The sequence below is a fragment of the Nyctereutes procyonoides genome, unplaced genomic scaffold (genome assembly GCF_905146905.1).
Source record: "Nyctereutes procyonoides isolate TBG_1078 unplaced genomic scaffold, NYPRO_anot_genome, whole genome shotgun sequence".
Lineage (NCBI taxonomy): Eukaryota > Metazoa > Chordata > Mammalia > Carnivora > Canidae > Nyctereutes > Nyctereutes procyonoides.
Window position 1 is genome coordinate 61,178,373 of NW_026575125.1, and position 22,851 is coordinate 61,201,223.

The window sequence follows — 22,851 nt, forward strand, 5'->3', positions numbered from 1 at the left end:
CAGATCAGACAAATGTGCTTTGAAGGAAATTTCTAATTCATTTGAGCATTATTTCTTCGTCTATGAATCCGGAATGAAAATAATAGCAGTTGCCTCATAATATTGTTGTGGAAACTAAATAAGATAAGTATGTGAAAAAATAATTGTGTAAAGGGCTTAGTATAATGCCTGGCCCATAAGCAACCCTTAATAAATAATAATTACTATATTAGACTTTAGAGTTAGATTATATTTTGTGCAATGCAGACAGGGACCTGGTATATATAAAATTCTGCAGCAGATTGTTAGCACACCCTAACATGGAGTCTGTATCCTTTTGTTTCTCCTTATTAACCCAGCCTTAATCTATGCATTTCCATGCAGCAGAAAGAGACCAGACTTTGATTAGGGGCTGACTGGATTCCATTGCTTAAATTATCCACTAGTATGGAATTTATAATCTTATAATTTATAAATTCCTTGAACCTATAAATAATATCCATTTTATTTTAGTTTTACTTGTATTAGGGTAAGAACAATTGCTTGGAGACCCAGTGTGTACATAGAAACTATACTATTTGTATATGATATTTTTTTATTTCATTAGAGGTGACACACAATGTTACATTATTTTCAGGTATACAACATAGTGGTTCACCTTCTCTGTACATTATGCTATGCTAACCATTCTTGATTGAATAGTAGCCCCTAACATTACTTAGGAAGTGGTCCAGCACTGGGATGCCTGGGTGGCTCAGTGGTAAGGCATCTGCCTTTGGCTCAGGGCATGATCCTGGGGTCCTGGGATTGAGTCCGCTTTGGGCTGCCCACAGGGAGCCTACTTCTCCCTCTGCCTATGTCTCTGCCTCTCTCTGTGTGTCTCTCATGAATAAAAAAATAAAATATTTACAAAAAAGGAAGAGGTCCAGCACTAATCCTTTTCTAGCAGCAAAGGATCCTAGAGTTGGAATTGAGTATTCTAATCACTTTTGTTTATAATGATGTGAGATTGGTTAAATTGTATACACACTCATTTGGATGACAATAAACACAAAATTATAGTCTGGTAAGTAAAATTTAGTATTAAATTATATAGTAAGAATACATCAAAAAGTGTTATTGATCTTTGTAAGAGATTGTCAATCTTATATAAATTTTAAAAATCAATATAATATAATCATGAAGCTGTACAGGGAAATGTAGTGGAACAAACTTAAGCTCTGGAGTTAGAGATATCTAGGTTTGAATATCAGCCCTGCCACCCACTAGCTTTGTGACTTTGGGTAAATTAACTTAACTTATTCAATATTCTAATCTGTAAAGTGGAGGTAGTAATATCTACCTTATAAGACTATTATAAATACTAAATGAAATAGCACATATAAAACACTTAACTTGGCTGCTGTCACTTAATTGGCCTTCCATAGATGTTAGTTGTGATTAATTGGTATAAATAATAAGAAGAAAATATCTGTCTCCTAGTCTTGTCTGAACACAACCACAACTTGAAATTCCTATAAAATTGGGAATAGTTACTGAACATCTGCTAATACCACAAAATGTCTCTTTATACTAGATGAACCCATAGCTTCTGTGAGCCCACATAGTCTAAATCTTGTGAAGCTTATGAACTTCAATCCTTCTGACTCTTGCCAAAAAGTACAGATAGAAAAAACTGCCAGATAAGAAAGAGCTGGATAAATGAGGTTATTCAGAACTGATATTTCATTTAGTCAAGAAAAGTCTTTTTAACCTAGAAAATAAACGTGACTGTATTTTCCTTACTATGACCACCTTAAGAAATAGCTATTTCTGAGAAACTACCTTAAATATCTCCTATTTCTTCTTTTCACACAAGCTCTATTTTTAAAATTACTTGAACCTTAACATCTGTGTTGACATGATGTGGTAAAAGTACAACTAAAAGGGAAAATAATAACAGTAGATTTTTTTCTTTTGGTGACAGTGAAATAACAAGGCTTAGATTGTGCTCTTTTGCTGCCACATCGTGGAATATCAATCAGGAGAATTCCAGGGAGCTAGGGGTAGAGGTGGGAGATCAACAAGAAAATTCTTTTTTAAAAAAGATTTTATTTACTTATTCATGAGAGACACAGAGACAGAGAGGCAGAAACACAAGCAGAGAGAGAAGCAGGCTCCATGCAGGGAGCCCAAGGTGGGACTCGATCCTGGGACTTTAGGATCACGCCCTGGGCTGAAGGCAGCACTAAACTGCTGAGCCCCCCGGGCTGCCCAAGAGAATTCTTAATCGTCATCTTGACCCAGATTTGTTGTGGACTTGTTGGCAAAGAGACATGGATTACAAATTTTACATGGCTGATTGTGACCAAAGCATTTTTGAAAATATTGCAAAATAGACAAGATGTAAACAAGTGTCTTGCTGTGGTTGTATTATTATATTAAGCATTATATTAAGCAACAAGAAGAGTGGCTTAAAGACTTATGACAGTATTCACTTAAAATGCATACACATCTCTAGTTACTGAACAACTACCCAGTGGCAACACAGCACTGGTCCAACATCAAAAAAACTAGTAATTCAGATATGATTTTCCTTTTGGATGTATTTTGCAAGTAGACTGGCAGATTTAAATGTTATTTGTTCACTCCTCCTACACTCTCCTGTTAAATGTTTAGGTACAGAGTAGGCAAATACACTCTTACTATTTTCCTACAAAATAGAGTGACCCTTTTTAGGGCAGCATTTGAAATAAGCAGAACCAATTGGAGGGAATCTATATATTTGAATTCCTAATTGCAGAAATTGCCTGGGTCACAAATTTTAAGCTGTTTAAAAAGACAAAATACACATCCATACAATTGTTTATTCAATTATAGACTTTAATTATGCATAAACATTTAGTCATAGAAATTGTGAATCATCCATTTAGAAAGTTTCCAAGTTTATTTTGTAATACCGTACCTTCGTTGTTCTAGTGCAATATGTTACAACATTTGTAAGCCTAATTTTCATAAGCCAGTTATATTGAACTTTACTAAGTATAACATCTTTTCAATAAAATTATAGGTCACATGCAATATAGATATAATATATAGCATTTGTGCTAGCTATTATTAAGTTTAATCTAAGTAACATCAATAATAGCCATAAGCACTTGCTCTGTCTTCTTAGTTCCCTGCACCTATTGGCTTTGTCATTCATTTGGACCCTCTCACCATGTTATACATATGGTTGTCTTAGCTTCATATTTAAATACTATGTTGTGTATTGTTTAGTATATTTAATCCTTTTCATTAGATTGTAATCTTGGAAGGGAATCTGCCATCTTTCTTTAGATATTTTAGAGAAACTAATGAAGTTATTAAACACTTAAAAGGCCTCTGAGATATATTGTTGAGTAGCTACTAAATACAGTTTCAAATAAATAAATAAACACAGTTTCAGACAATCATTTTAAATTTTAGTACATCATAATTGAAACCTCTGTCAATGTTCATTCAAGCATCAGCTGAGAATGTGTGACACATGTTGATTATAAAGCAAGACAAAACCTCCACCTAGATTAAATGTTTTATGGTAGATTGGCACTTTCATGAAAAATACTCTTGTTTTCCCATTTGAAACATGATTACTGAAGTTTTATTGTTTCCTTGGAATTCAGACATTCACATTGGCACCTACTAAAGCAGAAACCATTTCAGTTTCCTTTCTTCAAAAGAAACTTGATTCTTGGCATGACAAACTAACTGAGGCTAGCTGGAGAGCAGCTGTTTCCTCCAGGTGTTAGCTGTTCAGAGGCCCTGATCTGTGTCTGAGGGAAGGATACATTGAATCTCAAACCCTGGCATGTAGGCAGAAATAATTTTTCATTCTTGGGTGGAGGTGAAGGGTGTGGTTTGCTCTGAAAAAAAAAGATTTAAATTCTTGGACAGTGCTATTTCCTACTTGTAAATGCATTTATGTGCTGAAAAGGATATTAATAACCTTTTAACTTTGAAGTAATTTATTTTTTATTTTCCTGTAGGGAATTTAAATTTTATTCCTTAGTAAACCCTTATGACATCCATTCTTAATTGTTCCGAAAATGAAGCTTTCAGTCACATATGTTCTCTGTGTCCCTTCATTTTAAGTTCCATTAAGAAATTAGGAAATTAGCATCAGCAGAACCCCTTTTGTCAGGATGTGTTGCACTGAACATGTGCCTATAGACATATAAGAAAGTCAATAACAACTCTTTAGATATAAAATATTCCATGTTGGAAATAATCATGATATGTGAAAATTTGGACTCACAGATATGATTTAATTAGAAAAAAATACATAACCTGAATATTCAAAGCTGAACATTTGACAGGGCAAAACCTACTTAAAGTATTATTATGGCCCATTCTGTCTAGCTTTGTAGAAATGTAAACACTCCAAGAAGCATGTATACTTATTGTTAGGTACTTCCAGAGCATGGAAGAAATATTTTCAGTCTGGAGCTGATGGTTGAAAGATAAAGATACCAGTGAACATATGCTATAATGCCCAGTGATACTAGGCCTAACTAGCATTTTAACTCAGTAGAGTGTACAATGTTCTCAGCATAGCATTTAATAGTGAGCAAAAGGCCTCAAAGATTCATTTAGGCTCTGTGCCTTTTTACTCTAATATACTGACATGACAAATGACATTTACCCAGGGCCATATGTAATTCTTAGCATGTGAGCTATAACATTAACTCTTCATTTATTCAAAAATATCTGTTAGGGGTGCTGAGGTGGCTCAGTTGTCATGTGTCTGACTCTTGGTTCCAGCTCAGATCATGATCCCAGGGTCCCGAGATTGAGTCTTGTGTTGGCTCTGTGCTCACTCATGCTTGTCACTCACACGGGCTTGCTCTTTCCCTAAAATAAAATAAATTGTTTAAAAATATATCCATTAAGAAATACCCACCATTTGCTTCGACGTGGATGGAACTGGAGGGTATTATGCTGAATGAAATAAGTCAATCAGAGAAGGACAAACATTATATTGTCTCATTCATTTGGGAAATATAAAAAATAGTGAAAGGGAAAAAGGAGAAAGGAGAGAAAATGAGTGGGAAATATCAGAGAGGGAGATAGAACATGAGAGACTCCTAACTCTGTGAAATGAACAAGGGGTGGTGGAAAGGGAGGTGGGCGGGGGGGGTGGGGGTGACTGGGTGATGGGCAGTGAGGGGGGCACTTGATGAGATGAGCACTGGGTGTTATGCTATATGTTGGCAAATTGAACTCCAATAAAAAAGCCAAAAAAATATATATCTGTTAAATGATAAGTGCCTGAAAGTACCATATTTATGTATCATCTTTATAAAAAACTAAATTTGTAAATATACAAATGGCTGACAAATTACTTGCCACATTTTGAACTAACTGAACACCTATTGTATCATGAAGATTGAAAACAATGATTTAATTGAATCCTCCACTTAGTGCATTAGTCCACTAGATACTCACTCCTGATTACTGATTTTTACATTGATTTTCCTCAAAATTCATAAAAGCCTATATGTTATATTTAGGGGGAAATTTTGACATTATAAACTAATAAGGAAATATATTTCTTGTAATAAAAATATCTTGTTGCAAATTTTGTTGGACTGTGATGCATCTTAAAGAAGAGAGTAATTTTTCCTGGGGTTATGTGATGAAAGACAAAGTTGTTTACTCACAATCACAAGCAAGTTAGAAGGACAAAAATACAACCTCTATGTATGTATGCATGTATGTGTATAATGAGTATAGGGGTACAAATCCAGAGGGAACTTGACTGTATAGAAGTTTGTTGTTGGTGGTGGTGATTTTGTTGATGTTTTGCATTATTATATCCTTTGAGAGAACTGCTTCTGTTGATTTTATATTTCTGATGCTTCTGCCCCATGTAGCTTTTTAGTGTGACTCCATTAAAAAAATTATTGATTGAGCTCTGCAACTCAGAAATGTTAAGTAATAGTTTTAAATTTAAATTAACAGAAATGTTAAGTAATAGTTTTAAATTTAAATTAACATAGATGTGTGAATTAAAGTTCTAAAAAAATTCATAGCAATGGAGAAACCTAACTAAAAAGTCTTAATTTTACTATTTTAAAGCTCTCTCCTACATATGATTAGCAGACAAAAGAAGTGTATTATCTCTATCTGGTAATACAGAAATAATAATAAAAGCTTTGTATTTCAATGTGTTAATCTATAACCCCCCAAAATATTGTTAAAACATCAGGTAGAAATGCTGACATTATATTAGTTCATTCTCTTATTATATTTTGACCAGTTTTGGAAAAGAAAGAATAAGGAAGTGTTTGAGGACAGAAAAAGCGATTGAGACATGACCAAACTTTATCCAATGTCACAGAGTGGGAAGGTAAGGATTTCAAATCTTCTATCAAAGAAGTAGCACAAACACATGAAATAGAACCTTAGAAGCCCATGCTAATGGCTCATGAGTGGTACAGGTATATTCCAAACTTCATATACAGGTAGATTTAGCTCATATATTATCCAATTTCTGTTCTAAACAATGAAAATCAAATGTAGAGTAACTCTGACTTATAGCATGGTTAAGGAAAGATTTGTTTCTATTTGTTTTAGAATGCTTATTAAGACAGAAAGTATAAATAGAAAGGAATCTAAGAATCAAAGAACCAGCAAACAAATGAAGAGAGCAAGAGAAGAAAGGATCAGAGATAAGTGATAGAAACAACCACAGAACAAGTAACAAAATGGTAATAAATACATATCTATCAATGATTACTTTGAATTCAAGTGTGCTAAACACTCCAATCAAAATATATAAAGTGACAAAATGGATAAAAAAAGCTCATAAAAAACAAAACAAAACAAGCTAAGATCACCACAATCAATTAGGTATTTTTCCCCAGGATTCAGTGGTGATCCAGTATTCACAAGTCAATCAACAAGATACATCACATCAATAAGAGAAAATATAGAAACCATATCATCATTTCAATGGATGAAAAAAAGCATTTGTAAAAGTACAACATGCATTCATGATAAAAAGCTCTCAACAAACTAGGTTTAGAGGGAACATACCTCAAAATACTGAAGTAAATGCATGAAAACTCACAGTGAATGCTCACTAATACTCAACGGCGAAAAATTAAGAGCTTTTTCTCCAAGGTCAGGAACAGGAGAAGGATGTCCACTCTCAACACTTTTGTTCAACATAGTACTGAAAATCCAAACCACAACAATGAGATAACAAAAGAAATGAAAGGAACCTAAATCGGCAAGGAAGAATTAAAACTTTCACTATTTTCAGATGATATACTATATACAGAAAACCCTAAAGACTTTACAAAAAAATTATTAGAACCCCTAAATCAATTCAGTAAAGTCACAGGATATAAAATCAACATACAGAAATCTGTTTCATTTCTATACACTAATAATGAAGCAGCAGAAATAGAAATTAAGGAATTAATCACAAAAAAAGCTGGAATAGCCATACTTATCTCAGACAAACTAGACTTTATTTTACTTTTTGACAAACTAGATTTTAAAGCAAAGCCTGTAATAGGAGATGAAGAAGGGCATTCTGCAGCAACATACTCAACTTAGTCATGTGGCATTTTGTTTTTATATATTTACATGTTTTTAATTAATTTTAATCTAGCATAATCACTTTCATGCTGTCCAGCATGTGGGGGTGGGGGGTGGGGGGCGTGGGAGCCTTTGCCACCAGAGCTGCCCTGCCTCCAGCATCCAGGCACCTGGCCTTTGCATGGAGAATCTTCACTAGTGACTGTCACTTCAGCCCTCCCAGTGTGACTGAGAGTCAGTTTGCTCTGTTCTGCTCTGTCACCTCCTAAAGATGCATCCTGACTTATCTCCACACTTGCATACTGAAGAATGCAACATCTTGACTAACTTGCTGAAGGAATGTCACCAAAAAAAATCACAGCATTCTGAAACTTTTTGGTCATTGCAATGATCTTGATGAAGAGATAAGAAAATACTTGAAGAATGAGTACTTGGAAAAGAGGACCAAGAGCAAAGAACATGGAAATGTGATGCAAAAAAGACATTTCAATCCTGCAAAGGAAACTGAAAAGTAAATTACAGGCATAATTTGTTTTAAAAAAATTGAAGGGTTGCCTGGGTGGCTCAGTGGTTGAGCATTTGCCTTCAGCTCAGGGTATGATCCTGCTTCTCCCTCTGCTTATGTCTCTGCCTGTGCGTGTGTGTGTGTGTGTGTGTGTGTGTGTGTGTGATGAACAAATAAATAATATCTTTAAAAAATTGAAGACTGAAGGCTCCAAGGTCTTTTTTGGACCTATCACCATTTTCTGCTGTGAACTTGGGTAGGGAACTTCACCTCTGTGTCTTCACATCAGTTTCTGTGCATCAATACTGATGTGTGCTTAAAGGTAGATATGATGTAGATAATACCTCACCTAACCACAGAGACAGTGAGTTCCCCACCCTACCTTGGCACTCACATACATAAGCTGTGACACAGAGGTGCCCAGGCCTCCCCACGTGGGATGGACAAATAAAGAGGAGAGAAAGGAATGTGCATGGGGGATCTTCTCTGTGCCAGGCACCAGGCTGGATACTTTATGTACTGTATCTTCTCTAAGTCCTAAAGCAGCCCTGTTAGAAGTCTGTTTTATGGCAGAGGAAACTATAGCTCAGGGATTAGGTGATTTGCCCATGGGGTCACATAGCTAGAAAGTGATAGACCTGAGATCCAAACCCAGGCCATCTGACTCCAAAGTCTGTATCCCTTCTAGGTGATCAGTTGAGAGTCTTCAGTGAGTTTGAGAGGGTGTCTCCCTCACCAAATCTGGCACCGAAGAAGGCTCTGATCATCATCAACATAATAATTAGGACTATCCCACTAGATGACCTAACAACTGTAAATATTTATGCCCCCAACTTGGGAGCATACAAATATATAAAACAATTAATAATAAACATAAAGAAACTCACTGATAATAGTGCAATAATAGTAGTAGGCTTTAACATCCCACTTACATCAAGAGATCATCTCAGAAAAACTCAATTAGGAAACAATGGTTTTGAATAAGAAACTAGATCAGATGACTTTTTTTCCTTTTTATTTATTTATTTATTTATTTATTTATTTATTTATTTATGTTTTTTATCTTTTAATTTACACTCAATTAATTAGCATATAGTGTATTATTAGTCTCAAAGGTAAAACTTAGTGATTCATCAGTTGCATATAACATCCAATGCTCGTTACATCAAGTGCTGTCCTTAATGCCCATCACCTAGTTACCCCATGCTCCCACCCAATGCCCCTCCAGCAACCCTCAGTTTGTTTCCTATAGTAAAGAATCTCTTCTAGTTTGTCCATCTCTCATTTTAGAACAAATTAACTTAACAGAAAGATTCAAAAATTTTATCCTAAAGCAGGAAATTACAAATTATTTTCAATTGTACATGGAACACTCTCCAGAATAGATCACAAAGTGGGTCATAAATCAGCCCTCAAAAAGTACAAAAAGAATGAGGTCATATAACCCATATTTTCACACCACAACACAATGAATGTTGAAGTCAACCACAAAATTTTGGAAAGAACAAAAATATATTGAGATTAAAGAACTAAAGAATGAATGTGTTAACCAGAAAATTAAGATATTAAAATTTTATAAAAATCTTGGAAGCAAATGAAAATGAAAATACAAGAGTCCAAAAACTTTAAAATGCAGCAAAGGTAGTACTAAGAGGGAAGCTTATTGCAACATGGTTCTAACTCAAGAAGCAATAAAATTCTCAAATACACAACCTAATCTTACACCTAAAAGAGCTAGAAAGAAAGGAATAGCAAATAAAGCAAGGCCAACATAAGAAAAGAAATAATGAAGATTAAAGCATAAATAAACAACATAGAAAGAAACAAAAAACCTAGTAGAACAGATCAACTGAACTAAGAGCTGGTTCTTTGAAAGAATTAAGAAAACTGATAAACCCTTAGCCAGACTTGCCAAAGAGAAAAGAAAAAGGATCCAAGTAAAAAAAAAAAAAAAAAAAAAAAAAAAAAAGAACAAAAAACCATGAATGAAAGAGGAGAGATCACAAACAACACCACAGAAATACAATTATAGGGCAGCCGGGGTGGCTCAGCAGTTTAGCGCTGCCTTCAGCCCAGGGCCTGATCCTGGAGACTCAGGATTGAGTCCCACTTCAGGCTTTCTGCATGGAGCCTGCTTCTCCCTCTATGTCTCTGCCTCTCTCTCTCTCTCTCTCTCTCTCTCTCTCTCTCTCTCATTAATAAATAAATAAAATATTTTTTAAAAATACTATTATAATAGAATATTATAAAAAATTATATGCCAACAAACTGTGCAACCTCAAAGAAATGGACAAATTCCTACAAACCTACAAACTACCAAAATTGAAATAGGAAGAAATACAAATTGGAACAAATCCACAACCAGCAAAGAAATTGAATCAGTAATAAAAAATTTCCCAAAGAACCAAAGTCCAGTGCCAGATGGCTTCCCAAAGGATCTCTAGTAGACATTTAAAGAAGAGTTAATACCTATTCTTCTCAAGCTATTCACAAAAATAGAAATGGGAGGAAGACTTCCAAACTTGTTTTTGGAAGCCAGCATTACCTTGGATCCAAAAACAAAGACCCCACTTAAAAGGAGATTCACATTCATCCTTTCTGATGGCTGAGGACTATTTCATTGTGTGTGTGTGTGTGTGTGTGTGTGTGTGTGTATATCACATCTTCTTTATCCATTCATCTGTTGAAGAACACCTTGGATGGACTTGAAGGGTATTATGCTGACTGAAGTAAGTCAATTGGAGAAGGGCAATCATCATATGGTTTCACTCATATGGGGAATATAAGAAATAGTGACAGGGATTATAAGGGAAAGGAGGGGAACTGAGTGGGAAAAATTAGAGAGGGAGACAAACTATGAGAGACTCCTAAATCTGGGAAATGAACAAAGGGTTGCCGAAGGGGAGGTGGGCTGGGGTTCAGGTAACTGGGTGACAGGCACTGAGGAGGGCACTTGATGGAATGAGCACTAGGTGTTATACTATATGTTGGCAAATAGAACTTCAATAAAAACAAATGAAAAAAATTAAAAATGAAAAAGAATTATAGACCAATATTCCTGATGAACATGGATGCAAAAAATTCTTAAGAAGATATGAGCAAATCAAATCTAATAGCTCATGAAAATAATTATTCACCATAATCAAGTTAGATTTATTCTGGGATGCAAGGATGGTTCGATATTCACAAATCAATCAATGTGATCAACCACATTAATAAAATAAAGAAAAAGAACCACATAATCTTAATGAATGCAGAAAAAGTATTTGGCAATATGCAGCATCCATTCTTGATAAAAACCCTTAAAAAGAGTAGTTATAAACATACCTCACATCCATAAAAACCTTGCTAGAAAAGATAAATTCAGTAAAGTTGAGCATAAAAAATCAATGTACAGAAATCTGTTGCATTTCTATATACCAATAATGAAGCAGCAGAAAAAGAAATTTATCTCAGTTACAATTGCACCAAAAAAACAGCAAGATACCTAGGAATAAACCTAAGCAAGGAGGTAAAAGATCTGAAAACTATAGGAAACTTATGAAAGAAATTGGATAGGACACCAAAAAATACAAAAAAAGTCCATGTTCATGTCTTAGGAGAACATTGAAGAAATGTCTAAATTACCCAAAGCAGTCTACACATTTAATGCCATCCTTATCAAAATATCAACAGCATTTTTCACAAAGCTAGAACAAACAATCCTAATATTTGTTTGGAACCATAAAAGATTCTGAATAGCCAAAGCAATATTGGAAAATAAATGCAAAACTAGAGGAATTGTTATTCTTGAATTCTAAGCTATATTACAAAATCATCAAGACAGGATGGTACTGGCACAAAAACAGATACATAAGTCAATGGAACAGTGTAGAAAAACCCATAAATGGATCCATAACTAAATGGTCAACTGATCTTTAACAGAGTAGAAAATAATATCCAATGGAAAAAAGTCTGCTCAACAAATGCTATTGGTAAAACTGGGCAGCAACATGCAGAAGAATGAAACTGGACTACTTTATTACACTATGCACAAAAATAAATTCAAAATGGAGAAACAGAGAAAGAGACAATCAAGAAAACTAAAATATAAACTACAGAATGGGAGAAGATATTTGCAAATGACATATCAGATCAGGGGCTAGTATCCAAAATCCATAAAGAACTCAAATTCAACACAGAAAAAACAAATAATCTATTTCAAAAATGGGCAGAAAGCATAAATAGACATTTTTCCATTCAGATATCTAACAGACACATGAAAAAATGCCCAATATCACTCACCATCAGAGAAATACAAATTAAAACCACAAGGAGGTATCAACTCACTCCTGCCAGAATGGCTAAAATAAACAACACAGGAAACAAAAGATGTTGGTGAGGATGCAGAGAAAGAGGAGCCCTCTTTCACTGTTGCTGGAATGCAAACAAGTGCAGCTACTCTGTAAATATTATGGAGGTTCCTCAAAATGTTAAAAATAGAAGTATCCTATTATACAGCAATTGCACTGTAGGTATATATGTATTATATATACATATATTGGAAGAAAAGAAACAAAAGACATATATATGTATTATATACATATATGTTATATTATATATGTATGTGTGTATATATGTATATATATTATATATGTATAATACATATATACCTACAGTGCAATTGCTGTATAATAGGATATATATATAATACAATGGAATATTACTCGGCCATTAAAAAGAATGAGATCCTGCTATTTGCAATTGCATTATAAGGTATTTACAAAAAGGATACAAAATTACAGATTCAAAGGTGTACATGCACCCTGATGTTTATAGCAGCATTATCAGTAATAGTTAAACTATGGAGATAGCCCAAATGTACACTGACTGATATATGGATAAAGAAGAGGAGATATATAAATACAGTGGAATATTAACCAGCCATCAAAAAGATAAAAAAATTCTTGCTATTTGCAATGATGTGAATGGAGCTAGAGTGAACCATGCTAAGCAAAATAAGTCAGATTTAGACAATATAACTTCACTCATATGTGAAACTTAGGAAACAAAACAGATGAACGTATGTGAAGGGGAAAAAAAGAGAGAGAGGGAAGCAAACCATAAGAGATTCTAAACAATAGAGAACAAACAGGGTTGTTGAAGGGAGGTGGGTGGGGCATGGGCTAAATTGGTGATGGGTATTAAGGAATGCACTTGTTATAGTAAGCACTGGGTGTTATATGTAGGTGATGAATCACTAAATTCTACTCATTACCAATGAGTATTGATAATGAGTAGAAATCAATATTACACTATATGTTAACTAACTAGAATTAAATTAAAATTTGGAAGAAAAGAAACAAAAGACATATAAACGGCCAACAGACACATGAGAAAATGCTCAACATTATTCATCATCAGAAAAATGCAATTTATTTTATTTTAAGGATTAATTTATTTATTTACTTATTTATTTGTTTGTTTATTTATTTATTTATTTATTGAGACTGGCACCTGAGCACGGGTGAGGGGTGAGGGAGAAGGAGAAGTAGACACCCTGATGAACAGGGAATCAAATGAGGGCCTGATCCCAGGATCCTAGGATCATGACCTGAGCCAAAGACAGAGTTTTAGCCAAGACACCCAGGGGCCCCAAGAAGTGCAGTTTAAAACCACATTGAGATATCACCTCACATTTGTCAGATTGTCTAAAATGAAAAACACAAGAAATAGTGATTATTGGTAAGGATACGGAGAAAAGGAAACCCTCTTGTACTGTTGGTGGGAATGCAAATTGGTGCACCCACTGCAGAAAACAGTATGGAGTTTCCTCAACAATTTATAAATAGAACTACCTTATGATCCAGTAATTAGACTACTAAGTATTTACTCCAAAAATACAGAAACACTAATTCAAAGGGACACACGCATCCCCTAAGTTTATGGCAGCTGCATATACAATAACCAAATTATGGAATCAGCCCAAGTGTGTATTGCTAGATAAATGGATAAAGAAGATGTGGTTTTATATACATAATTGAAAATTATTCAGCTATTTAAAGAAAACCAAATCCCTGCCATTTGCAAGGACATGGATGAAGCTAGAAAGTATTATGTTCACAAAATATGTCAATTAGAGAAAGATAAATACCATATTGACTTCACTCATATGTGGAATTTAAAAAAAAAAATTGACCAAAGGAAAAAGGAAGAGAGAAATAAACTAAGAAACGGACTCTTGACTATAGAGAACAAACTTACGGTTACCATATGGTAGGTGGTTGGGGAGGATGGGTGAAATAGGTGATGGGGATTAAGGAGTGCACTTGTGATGATAACTGGGTAATGTATGGAATAGTTGAATCACTATAGTGTAAATCTGAAACTAATATAACACTGCATGCTAAATACACTGGGAATAAAATAAAAAGTTAATGAATAATAAGTGGAAAAAATGATAGCAAGTATATTTTTAAAAACTATTCTGCTATGAAGTAAACCTAAAGCACTTAGAAGGTATAATAATTATAAAGTTTTTAATTTAAAAATGTAAAATTATAGTTAAAGATAGAATTTAAGGCAAAAAAAAAGACACTGTATAGACTTGGATCTTTTTTTTTAATTTTTATTTATTTATGATAGTCACAGAGAGAGAAAGAGAGAGAGGCAGAGACACAAGCAGGCTCCATGCACCGGGAGCCCGATGTGGGATTCAATCCCGGGTCTCCAGGATCGTGCCCCGGGCCAAAGGCAGGCGCCAAACCGCTGCGCCACCCAGGGATCCCTAGACTTGAATCTTTTGGAAAGACTTCCTACAAGGGCTGAAACTAAGAAACTAAGAGAGGCTTAGAGATAATCAGAAAGCACAGCTTCCATTACTCAATTTTTATTTAACTGTGGTTTAGGCTATTGATACACTTTAGCTAGCCTTACTTTTGTGTCATTTGATGTGGAGTTTTTTATGGAAAAAGAAAAAAAGAGGTTGATAAAAGGATTTATAGGCTGAAAGCTATTCAATCCACTTATGAGACACCATTAACAGCAAAATAATAAAGTGGAAAAACCACGTCTTTTGTGAAGCCACAATTCTTGATCCCTGTCTGAATTCATTTCTGCTAGTTCAAAAACACTGACTTTTGTTTAATTTGAAAAATAAAAACAACAAAATGTTTGTTCAACAACATAGTTTCTTTGTCCTTTGGGTTCTAGATTAAGAAGAAACAGCAAGATGTGCTTGGTTTTTTAGAAGCTAACAAAATAGGATTTGAAGAAAAAGACATTGCAGCCAATGAAGAGAATCGGAAGTGGATGAGAGAAAATGTACCTGAAAACAATCGACCAGCCACAGGGTACCCGCTGCCACCTCAGATTTTCAATGAAAGCCAGTACCGTGGGGTAAGAAAAAAATTAAAATCTAAACTCTTGTTTTATCAAATGTATCACCTCAAATACATCCAATCCCTTTTATCCCAAATTTGTATACAGCCTTTTTTTTTGTTCATCACTTCATCCATATTAGGCAGCTGGGATATTTTTACTAGAAAGCAAATGGATGAATCATGCCCCCTGAAATTTCCTGTAAATGGATAATACAGATCTTGAACACAGAGTTGTTCTTCCGTTTCTTTTTTTATGATCTTACTTTTAGGTAGTGTCTACATACAACCTGTGTATTGAATTCACAACCCCAAGACCAAGAACTGCATATTTTATCAACTAAGCCAGCCAGGCACCCTGCCTTTCCATTTCTTCTTAATTCTATATAGAGCAATTGCATTGTGTCTGCTATGTCCATGAAGAAGCTTTTGAGAAGTCAACTGCATATTTAGATGAAAAATAGTTTAAAAATAATAATACCTTATTTTCTCCTTTAAGTCAATAATACTTTTATTTTGGTATTATTAATGAATTTTCATAAAATGTTAAGTTAGCTGATTTAACTCATGTAAAGAACAAGGGAAACAAAAATGGATTTTTGCTTTGTGACTGGTGCTTTCAAGTATACCATGTTTAGTCTTTATTTAAAACATAGAGTAGTTTCCTTTAGTCTTCTGTCACTATATATTTAACATTTGAAGCTGGTGGCCATTCTTGCTACCATGGCAAGTACAAGTATAAATATAATAGTTTTCTTCTCTTAAGGAGCTGTTGGGAGTGAGGTGTGGGAAGAATCATACACACCTGAAACAATTGGAGTGTGGTTATGAATCCATTTCTATGTGATGAGATAGTACAAGAAGCAAATGTGAGGGCTATAGGAATTTCCAGTAAGGAATTGTTTGCCCTGCTATATCCTCAGAATTAGCATGACTGAAGAACAACTGTATTAGAGTCAGCAATCCAAATCTTCTAGTTCACAGATATATATATATATGCAAGTAAAAGGACACTTTTTGGTGGGGATCTTTATTCGTGTGTCAGTTCTGAAAATCTAGGGGAGGGAGCATGGAAAAATTGAGAACTTTATTGACACAAAATATTTTCTCTGTGGATTGAATTTTTAAGTTCTGAGGAGGGTCCTGAACATTTCATCTGTTGCTGCCCACAGGGCCGATGTGTAAAGACATACTCTGCAGATAAGGAAAAGGCAATAAGGCTATTCATTAAGATAATAAAACCTCAGTGATTCTCTAATTTCTGCAAATTGCTGCATCCCAGGAGCTGGAAGAGGCCTCAGAGGCCATCCAGTCTGATATAAGCCAGCAAATATTTTCTTAACTTTTTTTGAAGCAGGAATTTTAATTTGTTTGGACTTGAAAACAAACACATTTTAGGTTATAAGGGTAACAGTTGAGAAACCACATTGACCTGGCTTATTTCCCCATCAGAAGCCACAATTTAAGGGAATGTAGTATGTTACAGAAATCAGGTATCAGTGAGAAATAGGGAGCTGGAAAGGATGGAGCAGGAGGTGAGACTCGACCAAACAAATATTTGTTAATGGATAAAAGATCACATTTTTATTGAATGTCTGCTGTGTACCAGGCACTGTTAGGATTTTAATAACAATGAAAATTAAGATTTGTCCCTATACAGACTCTTAGGGAGAAGCGTATATAGTAACCATTCATAGAAAATATATGCTATGCCAGTTATTATATTACATGCTTTATGTGTATTATATTAGTTTTCATGCTAATCCCATGAGGTAGGTATTTTTATTCCTGTATTACAGATGAAGAAATTGAGGCCTAGAAGAAGGCTGACTTGCTAAATCTGTTTTATTCTAAAGCTCTTACTTTTTCTTTTAAACCAGTGTATATTTCATTTTCCTATTTATACAAAGATCCTATCTTTATTTTCTTCCTCCATTCTGTATTATAGAAGGGTTGCTGACCTCAGTAAGTTAAATTTCACAGTATTCATTGGTGACTGGCTATTAGGTTTGGCCAATAATGGGAGATACTGGTTGAAAGATTGGAGGACAGAGGAAAGGAAAAGCCAAGGTGTAACCCTCTGGCTTCTGGAGATGTCCATGACAGTGGCTGTGTCTGCTTTGTGGTACCAGGTATCCCAACTCTTGGGTTCTGTAATATCATCTTCTGCACTTTTTCCATTAGCTGTATAGCTGTGGTAGCAGCCTCTTGCTGTTGCTAATCTTTGGGTTCCCTTACCATTTCCTGTTTGCCTTTCATCAGTTCCTTTGTAAATAAATTCCTCATATTTTGTATTGAATTCCGTTGTTTAAAATATCTGAAGGTTTCTCAAACTTGGCACTATGGAGATATTGGATTGGAGAATACTTTGTTGTTGGGAGCTACCCTGTGCATCATAGAAAGTTTAGTAGCAACCCTGTCTTCTGTCTGTGAGTGCCAGTAGCACCCTCCCAGTTGTGAAAAACCAAGAATATCTCTAGACTTTGCCAGATTTCCCTGGGGGTGGGGGTGGGGAGTTATATCTTGTTGAGAACACAGTACTATGGATTAGGTTCTTATTTCCAGCCTGTAATGTGACTAAAACAACTAACCTACTACATAGATGAGGCTCTATTACATAGGTACATTTTTAAGGATAATCTTGATTCTGAAAGAGCTTATGCTATGTATATGAAGAACATTTTCATGAATTGATAATGATTATGATAATATACAGGTTAATGTTAGTGGAACCATAGAGGTGTAAACAAAATATCTTTTTTTTTCCTCAAGCAAATTCCTATAGAAGAAGCAGACTATATCACAATCTGTTTTGTTTACTCTTTGTAAATATTTTAAATTTGAATTCCCTAGGATTGAGCCATGAATAGATATGAAGATCTTAATGTTTTGTATACTCTTGTATTCTTAGCACCAAAAATGATTGGTATGTAGTAGGTACTCAATATGTATTTGCAAAATAAACTAATTTAATCTGACTTAATTGAGAAACTGGTGATGTTCTTTTGTCTTGGAGTTACAAATCTGTTTGTGTTTGCTAAGTCCAGGCCCCCAAAATGTTATTATACTGTGATCTTGAAACAGACAATTATAGTAGCATTTTATGATCATATTTCAATATAGTTGAATCTATATTCTTTCACATGAATTTAAAGACTGGCTTGAGTTATTTTTGAACAAAAGGTAAGGAATAACTCTTCTGTGACTGACTCTTTCAGCTAGCATTTTGAAGTTACTTCCAAGTGGTTGAGTGTAGAAATGATATATATATTGTTTGTTTATTTTGAGTAGTTTATAGGTCATGTGTCTCAGTATGAAATTGCTATCAATATCAAAATAGTTTCACTTTTGAAGAATAAGCTCATAGGAGGCTGTTCATAAATGCCTGTTGTTTAGGGTTTAATCCTTTGCCAAGATGTAGGGTACACAATAAGATGCTTTGAGTCAATTCCTGGGGAGATTTCAGTAGTGCTAAACAATTCTGATTGTGTTAGAAGATCCCTAAATAAGATAGAAACTTTGCTATTTCTTGGAGTAAGGTTCCAATTTAGGGTCATTAATGGCTTGAGAGATTCTCCAAGTACCAGAAATTATACATATATCTAAACTGTATATCTCCAGATTCTTCAAGTGCCAGGACTTAACCCTGTAATTAACAATATATTCATGAGGCAATCTCTAGAGAAACCAGCAAATTATGAATATTTTTCACCTACAATAAATCCACCAAGATGACAAACTTATTTTTGTGTGTTTTAAACAAAATAAGACCAGGTACCAACAATGGCTGTGTTTTCTAAGTAGATTTGCTACTGATTATATGTCATAGTCAAATTTAGGCAATTCTATTTGTCACTTCTAAAACATACTTGGTGGCTTAGAGGATGACAGTGGGAAGCCCAACCAAATTCAGTCATGTGAGGTTTTTCTTGGATCCTTGAATTGAAATATCTAAGTAGTTTGTTTGCTCTTCTGGTCATATTTCATGAAAATTACATTCCCTTCCTCCAAATACAGCATAGATTTATTACATGCATGGCCTAGTTAATATCAGGTATACTGTAGGTTCTGAGGATACCTCTACCTTAATAAATAATGAAAGAGAAATAATGGGGAACAGAAACAACAGCCTCCTACCAGAAATAACCAAACTCTTACTGACAAATAGTTGGTTGCTTTGGGTTGTGGAGAAAGTTACTTGACCTCAAACAGACTTAAATGCTATGTGATATGGAATAAGTCATTTTGCCATTTCTGCCCCACCAAACAGCATATATTCTAACCTATATTAAGTGGGATGTAATATGTCTTGCCTCTTTACTAGTCTTTCCAAAATTGTAGCATTTTGGAAGGTAGTTTGTATGCCCCCCAAAAGGTTGACCAATGAGTTAATTTTGAATAATTCAATCTTTTATTTCCTTTCTTGGTTGCATACTGCTAATTTTTCTTGCCTTCTTTTCATTAAGGACTATGATGCTTTCTTTGAAGCTAGAGAAAATAATGCAGTGTATGCGTTTTTGGGCTTGACAGCCCCACCTGGTTCAAAGGTATGATTCCTTTGTTTTCTTGCTTTATAATCTATTATATTACTGCTGGAATTTTTAGTCAGTGAGATTTCTACCTTTATCAAGTATTCAAGTTAAGCCAGAGGCAGTGTAACATAGGTAACAGAACTCTTCCTTCTCTGCATGTACTTAAATCCAGGTAGGGCACACAGGTAGGGCACACAATGCATAATCAAATACATAAAGTATATGAGTAGGATGTAGGTGGAGTGACTTCTCCATCAAGTTATCAAAAGCAGCAAATTTCTTATTGACCCATTTATAAATAATAAGTGGTTACCAATTTTAAAGACTCCATTATTTCAACTGTCATGCATGGTTCTACATCAACAGAACTCATCTTAGAACATAGTAATCTTCTTGGCAGCCTCTATTGTCTTTGTGTGAAAGCAAATGCTAGAGTCATGCATTCAAATCAAGTAAAAGCATTTGAGTTTCAAAACTGGTCACTAAATTGCTGGCTAAACTTGGGGCTTTCTCGCTGCCAATAACAAATTAATTTTTCTTTTTTTTAACAAATTAATTTTTCAAGTGGTAGTATTTCCAGGGGAGATCATATAAAGAAAAGAATGAAAAATTAAATTTCTTATTTAATGAAATATCTTAAAGCTATGGACATTAAATATACTTTGCCTTTTACCATGTTCTTTTCTACACACGCTGGCATAATCAGAATGTATGATTCCTGTTCTATCATTTTATCTTTTGTTGTTAGCAACTAATTTTATGTTGAACAGATTCATTGAACTCCAGCTCCTTCTCCAATTTTGAGGGTCTGTTATTGTTCATGTTCTCAGCAGAGACCCATTTACTAGCATTGTTGTCTGAGTCACTGTGAAATTCTGTTTCCTTAATGAATTCTCTTTTTCCATGAATAAAATATCTTCTTTTAGACTTTGTATAATTTAAGGCATAAGAAATGTTAGGTAAGATATTTTGTTTAATCACGTTAGGGGAGGCACGGCAAGATGGCAGAAGAGTAGGATCCCCAAGTCACATGTCCCCACCAACTTACCTAGATAACTTTCAAATCATCCTGAAAACCTACAAATTCGGCCTGAGATTTAAAGAGAGAACAGCTGGAATGCCACAGTAAGAAGAGCTCGTGCTTCCAAAAAGGTAGGAAGACAGGGAAAAAATTAAATAAAAAAGCATCCAAGGGGGAGGGGCCCCAGTGAGGAGCCTGGCTAAGATCAGGCGGTGAGTGCCTCCAGGACCGAAAAGCCCAGTCCCAGAGAAGCAGGAACTTTACCAATCTTCCCGGAAGAAAAGGTGATTGCAGTAGCTCCCGCAGGATCCCAGGAGGGGCAGTGGAGACCGCAGGTTCCCGGGGTCACTAACAGAGGAAGTGCGCACCGGGAAGAGCACACCACACACTCCGACCGAGCTCCCTAAAGGGATGGAACACACGCCCAGCGGGGCCTTGGGAGCAGGTCAAGCAGCAGCTCAGGTGGCAGCTCCATGTGGAGGGGTCTGCGCGGCCACGAGAGCATGATTCCAGTGGCGCAGTCCCCGGATCCCAAGGCACAGGGGACACAGCCTAGGATCCAGTGCTCCCCTTGGGGCAGGCAGAAGCCGGGAGGACACAGGACAGCAAGAACGCTACTAGCACCAGGCGCCTGGAGCTATGCAGATCAGCGCCCCCCGCCCGCCCCCGGAGCATCAAGGCCCCTGCGGACTGGGAGCTGTGTTAGTTACTGCTGGAGCTGACTCTAGAGCTGGAGATCTGGGTGCCACCACTGTTCTTCCTCCTGATGTCGCCTTGTACCTGGGACTGAGTGAGGATGCCAGGGAGTAGGGGACTCATGGGATAAACAGCTCCCACAGAACAGTGCACCTGGCAGGGGGGCGGGGCATCTTTCCCAGGTGCACACACCTGAGAATCAGCACAGAAATCCCCTCCCCCAGAAGACAAGCTGGAAAGACAAGGGAAAAGCAAGTTCTTAACCAAGAAGTTCTGGAATGCTCCAGGAGAAGTCTAGGGACTTACAGTATATAGAATCAGAGGATACTATTCCTTCTTTTTTTGTTGTTTTTTGTTTGATTTCCCCTCCCCCCCTTTCCTTCATTTTACCAGTAAACTTGTTTTTAGCCACTCTGCACTGAGCAAAATGACTAGAAGAAAGAACTGACCACAAAAGAAAGAATCAGAAACAGTCCTCTCTCACACAGAGTTACAGAATTTGGATTACAATTCAATGTCAGAAAGCCAATTCAGAAGTACAATTATAAAACTACTGGTGGCTCTGGAAAAAAGCATAAAGGAATCAAGAGACTTCATGACTGCAGAATTTAGAGCTAATCAGTCTGAAACTAAAAATCAATTAAATGAGATGCAATCAAAACTGGAGGTCCTTACAATGAGGGTTATTGAGGTAGAAGAACAAGTGGGTGACATAGGAGATAAGTTGATGGCAAGGAAGGAAGCTGAGGAAAAAAGAGAAAACAATTAAAATATAATGAGGAAAGGTTAAGGGAAATAAATGACAGCCTCAAAAGGAAAAACCTACATTTAATTGGGGTTGCAGAGGGCGCCGAAAGGGACAGAGGACCAGAAAGTGTATTTGAACAAATCATAGCTGAGAACTTCCCTAACTTGGGAAGGGAAACACGCATTCAGATCCATGAAATAAAGAGGTCCACCCCCCCCCGCCAAAAATCAATAAAAATCATTCAAAACCCCGACATTTAATAGTGAAACTTATGAATTCATAAGATAAAGAGAGGATCCTTAAAGCAGCAAGAGACAAGAAATCCCTAACTTTTATGGGGAGAAGTATTAGGTTAACAGCAGACCTCGCCACAGAGACCTAGCAGGCCAGAAAGGGCTGGCAGGATATATTCAGAGTCCTCAATGAGAAGAACATGCAGCCAA

The 22,851-nt window shown here is 35.7% G+C and overlaps 1 protein-coding gene and 1 pseudogene across 1 annotated transcript in view; both read left to right on the plus strand.

Moving 5' to 3' along the window:
- The window catches only part of LOC129518809 (COX assembly mitochondrial protein 2 homolog), a 121,310-nt pseudogene extending 113,247 nt beyond the window's left edge, over positions 1 to 8,063 (plus strand).
- Positions 1 to 22,851, plus strand: part of SH3BGRL (SH3 domain binding glutamate rich protein like) — a 146,538-nt gene that overhangs the window by 113,307 nt on the left and 10,380 nt on the right. The window contains exons 2-3 of the mRNA XM_055339065.1: positions 15,245 to 15,430; positions 19,878 to 19,958. Of these exons, the coding sequence (XP_055195040.1) occupies positions 15,245 to 15,430; positions 19,878 to 19,958 (267 nt within the window). The remainder of the gene's footprint in view (positions 1 to 15,244; positions 15,431 to 19,877; positions 19,959 to 22,851) is intronic.